The sequence below is a fragment of the Amphiura filiformis genome, chromosome 1, assembly GCF_039555335.1.
Source record: "Amphiura filiformis chromosome 1, Afil_fr2py, whole genome shotgun sequence".
Lineage (NCBI taxonomy): Eukaryota > Metazoa > Echinodermata > Ophiuroidea > Amphilepidida > Amphiuridae > Amphiura > Amphiura filiformis.
In genome coordinates this window covers 33,376,852-33,388,301 of record NC_092628.1, presented here as the reverse complement: position 1 = coordinate 33,388,301, position 11,450 = coordinate 33,376,852, and the positions used below count along the sequence as shown (strand labels likewise).

At 37.7% G+C, this 11,450-nt stretch overlaps 1 protein-coding gene across 2 annotated transcripts; it reads right to left on the bottom strand.

Annotated features, from left to right (window-relative positions):
* Positions 1-1,590: 1,590 nt before the first annotated feature.
* Positions 1,591-11,244, bottom strand: LOC140166048 (carbohydrate sulfotransferase 1-like). Of its 2 annotated transcripts, none has more exons than XM_072189427.1 (2): positions 11,092-11,244; positions 1,591-3,166 (listed from the first exon to the last, which is right to left on the bottom strand). In XM_072189427.1, exon 2 carries the CDS (start codon positions 3,101-3,103, stop codon positions 1,946-1,948), a length of 1,158 nt encoding a protein of 385 aa, XP_072045528.1. In that variant the 5' UTR covers positions 3,104-3,166; positions 11,092-11,244; the 3' UTR covers positions 1,591-1,945. The 2 variants fall into 2 exon arrangements, with proteins under 2 accessions (XP_072045528.1, XP_072045537.1); XM_072189436.1 differs by lacking the exon at positions 11,092-11,244 and adding an exon at positions 6,772-6,839.
* Positions 11,245-11,450: the final 206 nt, after the last annotated feature.

Here is an 11,450-nt window from a genome sequence, read left to right as displayed (position 1 = left end):
ACTTGTATGCTGTCACGTTAGAGTTCCTCGTCGTTACTGTATTTGTTAATTTGCCTCTGCCAGCAGTTTGTTTAGTGTTTACATCTAGCCAATGAGTTACGCTAACCGGTAAAGGCATTTGAATAAAGTTGTATATATCCTAGTCACAGAAATAGGGTTTCCCGCCATATCTTCATAACGAACAAGTTTATATCGTCCTTTTAACCATTCCGGTGTGTCTATCCAATACTGAAGGTTTCTCTCCATGTGCGTACATATTTCCGATACCTCATTTGGCCTTATTGGTTCTGGTCCGCCCCTCAAAAGTGGATCTTTTCTCTTAGCTTTCACTTCCTCAAATTGTCTTACAGCTTTGTATCTGGAATTAATGATACCACGTGGATCTCGAACCAGATAAATTACCTTAACATTGAGTTTAGGATTAATAACTAAATACAAATTTTGTATGTCGGACACTCGTATTGTTTTAATGGCTATTCCTTTATACTTTCTACACGTTGAGCTGAGATATTTTTTGCCATCAGTGTTAACATCATCATTTTGAAATTGTTTGATTTACAATAAGAAGACAACCACCAAGGTGGAAACAAAGATCTGGTAAATGAGTCCACGTGGGCACCTGTGTATAGTTACAGCATGTACAGTGATATGTAGCGGGAAGCAGCTGCTTGGAATACGCCCGAAACATGGTGACTCAGTTTGTTCCAAATCGCACCACATTATTACATTCAATTATTAAATTCAGTAGCTAAAAAAATCAATTATATTAAAATTATGATTTCTCAAAAACAAGTATGGATTCTCGTTTTTTGAGGTATTTACAACAGGACTGCGTAAAATATACTCGGATCCCCGGCTCGAATCTTCAGTGGCACTTCAGTGAAATTATTCAAGATAATTATAAGTAACAATTAACTTTGCAATTCTCGCTATACAAGCTCGTATCCCAATATGTCCAAAGTCTTCTTACACTTGAGCTGTACATCATCTATTACGCTTCTCTGCAACTCTGTCTGCCACTTATATGCTCGTTAGAGTTCCTCGTCGTTACTGTATTTGTCAGTTTGCCTCTGCCAGCAGTTTGTTTAGTGTTTACATCTAGCCAATGAGTTACGCTAACCGGTAAAGGCATTTGAATAAAGTTATATATATCCCTAGTCACAGAAATAGGGTTTCCCGCCATATCTTCATAACGAACAAGTTTATATCGTCCTTTTAACCATTCCGGTGTGTCTATCCAATACTGAAGGTTTCTCTCCATGTGCGTACATATTTCCGATACCTCATTTGGCCTTATTGGTTCAGGTCCGCCCCTCAAAAGTGGATCTTTTCTCTTAGCTTTCACTTCCTCAAATTGTCTTACAGCTTTGTATCTGGAATTAATGATACCACGTGGATCTCGAACCAGATAAATTACCTTAACATTGAGTTTAGGATTAATAACTAAATACAAATTTTGTATGTCGGACACTCGTATTGTTTTAATGGCTATTCCTTTATACTTTCTACACGTTGAGCTGAGATATTTTTTTGCCATCAGTGTTAACATCATCATTTTGAAATTGTTTGATTTACAATAAGAAGACAACCACCAAGGTGGAAACAAAGATCTGGTAAATGAGTCCACGTGGGCACCTATGTATAGTTACAGCATGTACAGTGATATATAGCGGGAAGCAGCTGCTTGGAATACGCCCGAAACATGGTGACTCAGTTTGTTCCAAATCGCACCACATTATTACATTCAATTATTAAATTCAGTAGCTAAAAAAATCAATTATATTAAAATTATGATTTCTCAAAAACAAGTATGGATTCTCGTTTTTTGAGGTATTTACAACAGGACTGCGTAAAATATACTCGGATCCCCGGCTCGAATCTTCAGTGGCACTTCAGTGAAATTATTCAAGATAATTATAAGTAACAATTAACTTTGCAAATCTCGCTATACAAGCTCGTATCCCAATATGTCCAAAGTCTTCTTACACTTGAGCTGTACATCATCTATTACGCTTCTCTGCAACTCTGTCTGCCACTTATATGCTGTCACGTTAGAGTTCCTCGTCGTTACTGTATTTGTCAGTTTGCCTCTGCCAGCAGTTTGTTTAGTGTTTACATCTAGCCAATGAGTTACGCTAACCGGTAAAGGCATTTGAATAAAGTTATATATATCCCTAGTCACAGAAATAGGGTTTCCCGCCATATCTTCATAACGAACAAGTTTGTATCGTCCTTTTAACCATTCCGGTGTGTCTATCCAATACTGAAGGTTTCTCTCCATGTGTGTACATATTTCCGATACCTCATTTGGCCTTATTGGTTCAGGTCCGCCCCTCAAAAGTGGATCTTTTCTCTTAGCTTTCACTTCCTCAAATTGTCTTACAGCTTTGTATCTGGAATTAATGATACCACGTGGATCTCGAACCAGATAAATTACCTTAACATTGAGTTTAGGATCAAGAACTAGATCATACAAATTTTGTATGTCGGACACTCGTATTGTTTTAATGGCTATTCCTTTATACTTTCTACACGTTGAGCTGAGATATTTTTTGCCATCACTGTTAACATCATCATTTTGAAATTGTTTGGATTTGCAATAAGAAGACAATGACCGTATCCTGTCATAGCCACCAAGGTGGAAACAAAGATCTGGTAAATGAGTCCACGTGGGCACCTGTGTAAAGTTACAGTGATATATAGCGGGTAGAAGCTGCTTGGAATACGACCTGATATCAGGTATAAGCGAGGGGTCGCTGGTCTTCTTTTTCATCATTTCGTATGACGCCAAAGGTTCAAAGAAAAACATGTAATCATCATTTTGATTAAAAATTTCACTTAAGAATGTCGATCCAGAACGTCTGATTGTAAATATAATTACATGCTGGACATCTGGCTGTTCAGAGTCATTTTTCATGCTTACTGGTCTATCATTTGCTGATAGCCTGTCAGTGTATGACTTGGTGTTCTCAAAATGAACAGGTTGCACTGTTCCTCCATTACCATTGTTACCAGGGTAACTATGAAACACGAAATAGACCACGGCGAGAGTGGCAAAACTTAGGAAGCCCTTCCTGTATGTTCGCCAATCCGCTTGAGTCATGATGACGTCGAATGATGGCAGTCACGGCTTCATTCAGATAATCTACTTGAGATCGTGTTGTATCTATGTGTATTTCAAAGAGAGATAGAAAAAAACATCGTGTTAATATGAAAGAAAGTAATAAACAACAACGTACATTTATTATGATTTTACCAATTTAGGTAGAGTATTCCAATCAAAATAATACCGATTCGGCTGAGATTTAGGAAACTATAGTGGTAAATCATGTAAATGAGCGATACTTCCTCAGAGATGGGAACTGGGAATGTGTTCGTGTTTAATTAGGAACAATCAGGATACAAATTTATTATATCAATTGCAACGAATATTTAAAACAAAAGCGCAGTGATTTATAGTGAGCTACGCACAGGCACAACGCCTATAGACGTTGATCCACAAACCTCAACAGGGACTTGCACTAAGAAGCGCACACTCTAGACATTCCACAATTGACCTTCGCAGCCAGGATCAGCTTCCCGAGTTTCGTACGGGATACAACGAGACAATTAACATAAAGTTCCTTGTCCATGTCAACATAACTCCTTTTTTTTTTCACGAGAGCGTATAGGCCTACTAATCACGACCTGGGTTCGAATCTGCAACCTCTCGCGCCATTTGAAGTCGAACGCCTTGCGCTATAATAGCTTTAATCATTTCTACAGTCGTTTTCATGTTTTCATGAAATGCGCGGGCTCATTTGCTTTCTCCGACATCCGCTTCCTACGGTCTGATGTACTATGATTTTGGTATTTTATAAACCCTTGCAACATACTCCTCACATGGCGAGCCTGTATGGGCTACTGTAACTATTGTTCCAATTGATTTTAATGGCGTTTGGCGATATGATACAGCATTGGCGTACGAAACATACCAAACACCAATCTCTCACAAACATACTTCCAACAGAGAGTCGCGTATGTTTTTTACCAGATAAGATCCTCGTTTCTCGATCCTCGTTTTGTATGTTGTCTTCGTTATTATGATTCTCGCTTTATAAACACCCTACAGCCGCTAGCCCGACATACACATTATTCTGTCGTAAAAATCCAACCACATTGACATTGTACATGATGATAAATACATTATTACACAGATACTTGAATGCTAAATTCCTTGTAGACCTGCCTCCAAACGCTCCAGTTGAGAGTACCGTTGGAATATACAAAGAGTAACTTGGTACCATTTTAATTCAAACTGAGATGATTCCTGATGTTTGGGAAGGTTCCATGTTATTCATGTTGCATAACTGATCAAACATTTTAATGAAACGATAAGGTTGATAAAACTGATGTTTGATCATAGATAGTAGAGAGAGATGGTTTGATGAAGAATGTGTAAGCATTTGCCGAATTGGGCAGGTAACCTTACGTATATCACGTAAATGATGAATTCACATATTTTTTTGAACACTGCTCAAATAGGCCTAGTTCTACCGCAAAACAAATAACTCCACTAGCTACAGATATCCACAATGCGAGTCTGATGGCCTAGGCCTATGGTAGAATAAAACCAGAATATTCTTGTATAATTACTTCTGAAATGATGCAACGTTGTTTTAATTTTGACAGCAGCACTCACATCACAATGTATTACCCCCGGTTTTAACGTGGTTACGGTTAGTATATAGGCATATGCGATAAGTATATTATGTAATATTTACATGCTAGAATCAATCGCTACAAATTGCCCATTGATTATTGCAGTTAGCATTACAAATCGGGAGCTCCGCATTCGAGACACATTTCTATTTTTTTTTCAATTTGATTTTCTATTCTTTTTTAAAAACCAATTGGCATATAATTATAAACCTGTCATTTTGTGTCCACTTTGACTTTGTCTTTTTTGGAAATTCTTGTTTAAAGAAATTCGTTTATCAATTCTTGAAAATGTATTTTTATATGCCTGATCCATTCAATACACAAATCCGAAATATCCCATCATGCTTTTCGGTAATGTAATTATCCAGACGGCAAGCAGTTCATGGAAAGATACAATTGATGCGACCTATACTATTATGCTACATGTATTGAGAAGAAATAATTCACTGCCAAGTCTTGTTTGGAATGACCGTAAGTATTTTGTTTCTGTATTTTTCCTGAACTATTCATCGCCAATAACGCCTGCTACATGTAAGAGCTGCTAAGCTTTAGCCCATTTTAGCATCAAAATGCTTAATTTTCTCGCGCCTCTCGCGCATCAGAAAATAACTTCTATGCAAAGGTGTATCGATATCGATACATTCAGTGCCACCGACAAGGGAGGGTAACCGGGTACGTTACCCCGTGGCCCGTAAAAAGCGAAGAAAACATACTTTACTATGGGGCAGTAAAAGCAAAGAAAAGGGACTTCAGGGGCCCGTAAAAGGTGAAGAAAAGATACCTTGTAATTAAGGCATATTTTCTTTGCACTACTATAAGGGTCTCTTTTCTTGTCCATTTATGCCTAAAGTATCTCTTCTTTGCTTTTTACGGGCCCTCCGAGGTCTTCTTTTCTTCTTTTTTATGGGTCCATTAAGGTATCTTTTCTTTGCTTATTAAGCTTTTTTTACATTCTCACTAAGGTCCCTTTTCTTTCCTTTACGAGCCTGTGGTAGGCCTATCCTTTTGCTTTTTACGGGCCCACTGCACTACGGTCTCTTTTCTTTGCCTTTACGGGTATAAGGTCTGTTTTCTTTGCTCTTTTACGGCCCATAAAAAGCAAATAAAAGTGGCGGGCCCGTAAAAAACAAAGAAAAGAGACGAGCATTTAAAAAAACAACCAAGATAGCCGTTGAAACACTCTGATAAATATTTCACTTGAATTTACTGTTTGCTTTTGCCAAAATGATCATCCTCGATATAATGAAATCTTCGAGAAATCGGGGGAGTGCAGCTTAATCGTGCGAACACAAAATGCAAATTGTGCAATGCAAAATTGTGGCCTTCAAATTATTATTTTATCATTTACCTTAAAATTGGCAATTTTTCCGCGCTTCGTACGGAGTTTGTTTCAATAAGTTCAATTTTTGGAGCAAAAGTCGCTAATTCGAATTGCACATTTTCGCGCGCTTCGTGCGTATATTTGTCCGATTCAACGGTTCATACTTGGATCATTTTAGCTTCAAATTGGCTTAAAATTTGCAAAATTTTTGCACTTCGCGTGGAAGTTAGGCTATTAAGAGGAACTTAATCCGGGAGCAAAATGCCGCTTTCAAATTGCAAATTAGTGCGCGCTTCGCACGCATTTGTCTCCTTCAATGTTTATATTTGATTATTGGCAGCTAAACATGCTATATACTTTCGCTCCGGTGCAACTTATGTTCAAGGATTTTACACCATTCTCCCTCCCCATGTCACAAAGATATTTACGCCACTGCTGCCCCCCCCCACACACACACACACACCCACTTATGAAGTCCTGCACCGTCATCACTGATCAAAGGGGCCCGTGCGTTCATATTGCCCCCGGGCCCGTAATGGCTCTCGGCGGCACTGGATACATTACTGTCATGCTGTAGATGCAATAAATCACTGTTTCTAAACAATTTTGGCCTTTGTGTATCAAGTATCAATTTTGTCCCCCTGCCCCCCCCCCCCTCTACCGGTTTTGTTCTCATATTGGCCTCATATATAAATGTCACTCATTTTGGAGATCAAAGAAAAACAAAGATAAATCAATGAAAATCTTACCTGCTTTGCGACACACAAAAACTTGTAGCAACTAATGGGTTTTTTTTCACGTATACACACTATGTATACAGAATACACAACTTGAATTGTGATAGAATGGATTTTAAGCTCCAAAGAATAGGTACAAAAGATAATCATTTCATAAGTTCAGGGCCAAATTCAAGGTAAAACTGGTGATCTGTACAATTTCTTCACAGAGATCACACCACTAAATCAAGTTCAATCCTATTTGACTGAAGAAATAACAACAAGACCATACCTGGTGCATTAAAATGTAAAAAAAGAAAGTTTGGAATAAAAACTGATGTGCCCCGTTTTTTTGTGACAGTTGTGCTGTGTGGATGTTCTTCTTACTGATGTGTGTATAACTGGATTGCACTTTTCATTTTAAGGGGGTACTACACCCCTGGCCAATTTTGTGCCTATTTTTGCAATTTTCTCAACAATTATAGCGCATTGGTGACAAGTAAGATATGTATATAGGGGCAAGGACTACAGCTACTGCACTGAAAATTCAGCAACTCAAGGTAAGTAGTTATTGATTTATTGATCAAATATTGGTTTTCCCTCATTTTTGACTGTAACTCCACAGCTGTTGTCTGTGCTGAAATAAAAATTTCCAGTGCAGTTGTTGTAGTCCTTGCCCCTATAATATACATATCTTACTTGTCACCAATGCGCTATAATTTTTGTGATAAATGTAAAAATAGGCATAAAATTGGGCAGGGTGTAGTACCCCTTAAACGATTTCATTTATGTTGACTTACATGTAGGCCAGTTATACACACAGTGAGAGCAGATATCATGAATGTACGGTACTGGAAGCTAAGGACTCGGACCCCAAGGACTCGAGGACTCGCCTTCGAGTCCTCCTCGAGTCTGGCAAAATTAGGTCTTCTTAGGTCTTTTTATTTTCATTCATTTTAATCATTTACCTGCATTTGGTTTAGCTGTGGAACCGAATTACAAGAAAATAATATAGATCTAAAATTCTGTTTAAGTAGACCTATAGGCCTACGTTGATTAGTAGAATTGATGAAAAACCCGGGGGCATTATTTAATTTGTAGGGTATTTTCTTCATAGTGAGGCCTACCCATTTCCATAGGTGGCGAAGCGGGAAAAGGTGTGGGGGCACGCCCCGCAATTTTTTTTCATGGGGGATGTCCCCCCCCAATAAAAAAAAATCCTAATATAAGTAAGAAATTAGCAAAAATGGCCCTGTATACATATTGGCAAGCTTTGGGGCAAAATACATGTATGGTAAAATTCAAATGCACCTTCATTTTAGGCTAAAATTGTCTGAAATTAAATGTGCATCTCAAACAGGCACAATAGGCTCATCTCCATCCCTCCCCTTAATTTTGATGCTTTTGCCGCCACTACCAATTTCGTATTTTCACTTTGTTTAAAAAGTAACAAAATAAAAGGAAAACAGATTTAAAGTGTCCATTGTTCAATCACTATAACTTCAGTCAAAAATGAGTCACTAAAAATGCGTAATTTTAACGCGTGACATTTTAAAGATCACCAAAACTGTAGTGAACCCCCTCCAACAACAACCCCCACCACCCCCACCCCACCCCCACCCACAAGTGGTTACACTATATCGTCAAAATTAAATATACTATAACTATATCTGAGACGAATCGTTATCAAGTTTTCAGATTGACAATATTGAATCAACGTATGACGTGACCAGACTGGGTATAGGCCTACGATAAAGTATACTCCAAATAAAAAGAATTACTCAACATGCTCAATGTTGAGTGGCGTACCGTGGCCGCTCCTACCCCGGGGGCTGAAAATTCAATTTTGCCGCCCCTTCCTCAACAGCCCGAAAAGGTTGACCCAAATTTTGTTTTCGGTGGTTTGAAAAAGTGAAAAGCAAAAAAAAAAAGGGGGGGATTATATGCTAGCGCCCTATAAAAGCAGCACATTTTCATGTATAGTACCATTTTTACACAATTTTTTTATACTTTTTACAATTTTATCCGCACTTTTTTCTTTGCTAATTCTTTTTGCCGCCCCTTATTCTTCCGCCGCCCCTTCGTTTTGGCCGCTCCCTGCTTTTACCCCGGGGGGCTCGCGCCCCCAAAGCCCCCCACCCCAAAATACGCGAATTAAATGCCTAGACTAAATCCTCCAAGTCGTTCAACATCTACGCACGGTCATCGGGTTGTGCTGATCCTGAATAAGGCAACGTGAAGGATTGTGGGTAATAAAAGGCGCCGCAATTCTGGGTCTGGAAGGATTCAGGCTATGAAATGCCCGGGAAATGATCAACACAGCAACAAAATGACACTCAAATATTGATTAAATGTTTACTCAATTTGAGTACAGTTTAATAAACATTGGGTCCGCAGTTCTAATCACTCATTTTGTTGCTCTGTTCCATTTTTTTAAATTTTTTTTATTTACAGTGTATCTAACCAAGATATTTTGTACGATGTCAAATTGTGCATCTTATCATGCTTATGGGCGCGACATATGTCTATTTCAATATTACTTTAACATGTTTAAGAAACGGTCTGATATCCATAACTATTCGACAAGACACTGTAACAACTACAATCTAACTAAAAATAAGAAAACATTTTTGGATCATTCTGTTCGTACTAGCGGTCCCTATCTTTGGAATACACTAGAAAATGAATTTAAGCAATCTACATCAGTTAAACATTTCCGTAATCAATTTAAGCAAAAGCTAAGTTCAACTTACGTTTGATATTTTTCTCTTTTGAGCACTTAAAACCAATTTAACCTATGGTTTATAAATTTCTTTGAGCCCCGTCCTTAGCTGTACTACTATTTGGCTTTGTTTTTGTTTTTTTAAATATTTCTTGTTTGTTTTTGTTTCTACCCCTATAGGGGAAGGCATTTAAGGGGACTCGATCTTTTGTGCGTAATTATAGAGGGCCGAGGATTCACTCTATCATTTAAAAAATATTTGAAGAAGTTAAAGAGCCCTAAGAATAAAAAACTGTAGTGTAATTCACGCCAGACACAATTTCTTTATATGACAAAATTAATTTTTGTAATCGATCAAAAACAAACGTTTTATATCAATTTTTAAATTTAGCCTGAATCGGTAAATATGGTACCTCTCGCCCTTTTTTAGGTCAAGGCTGTTTTTACCATTATGCAGCGAACCATTGTTGAAGCTATTTCACAAACATGTACAAAACATTCTAGAGAAAGAATGAGGCCATATACCGGTACTGTTGAAATATCTTTTGTTGATTTCGAATGATAATGTCATGAAGTCGTAAATTTTAAGGTCAAATTCCTAAAACCAAAACAAAACATTGCGACGCAGATATTTCCCGACTTAGGCAATTTCATCATCACATCTGTGTCTTTATTATTTGTTTGAAACCTTTCCCAAACGTTTGTGCTCTTTATGCATAAAACGGCTAATCTATCTTTACAAAACGCGTCTTTTTTAGTAAACAAAAGGCTAAAGATGGCATTATGAGATTTATTATTTATCATTACACTCCTCCACTCAACTGCCACCGTGGCCGAGCGGTAAAGCGCTAGACGCGTAATCAAAGGAAGTTCCGAATCGCTGGTTCGAATCCCAACGAAGCCTGTGGAAACTTTTTTTTTTTTCTTCAATTCATGATCGCATTCCGAAATGAGTCACTTGTCGGTATATCATGTATCGTGTCCTTAACAGGCCTATTTGGCCTTCCAGCCTTCTCCTCCATAACATGTCTTGTTAATTGTTGTAATTAAGTTATATTTCTGATTTTGATGTATTTTGATAATTTAATAATGTCTGATTTTGATGTATGTAATTATGTATTTATTTGATATGGAAATAAATGATGAATGAATAATGATGCGACATTGTGATACGACAGTATGTCAAAATAATAGGCAACTACAGTTACACGGTAGCCTATGGCGACGTATCATGATACGACTGTATGTCAAAATACAGAATGACGTTTACAAGGGGGGTACATAAAAACCATGTCGTATCACACTAATTAGTGTCATATCTCATTAGCTAATTACATTTAGGTCTCAAAAATTTGTGAATATATAGAGTTTCATTCACAGATTTTGAAAGTTTATATAACTCATTTTGCCAAAATATCGTCAGACGACAGTAGCCTATGTCAAAACAGCGACGACTCTATCTAAAATACAGGTATACATTTACTACCGTATCTTACATTATCCTGCTGTATGGTGGAAGTAGAAGACTCAAAATCTATGTTGTCGAAACTGCAGTCAGAAATTCAGCACTTTACTAACACTTTACTTAACAATGACCAGAAAAAATTATATTAATAATAACACGTACGTACCTGATCTTAAAATGACAGTAAATAGTACCCGGTATGTAGGCCTAATCTATGATTTCGGAAGAGTCAAATCACTCCGGGAATCACTCTCATCATCAGCTGTTTCCTACAGCAGTTCCGAATTCGGAACAGGTTGAAAAGCTATTCAAATAATAAAGTCAAGGAGTATGAGTGGGTAAACAAAATTCAAGGAGTACCTGTTACGTGTCTTTTCAATCTCATTCTTATGCTGATTAGCTCTGATTTTGTATGTTTTGTTCCCGTCACGGTGGTATGCGTTTTCTGTATACATAGTAGGAGCTAGTAGCACAGGAACAAACATAATACGTAATAATCTCATCCTCGTAGCGCTCCATCCCAAA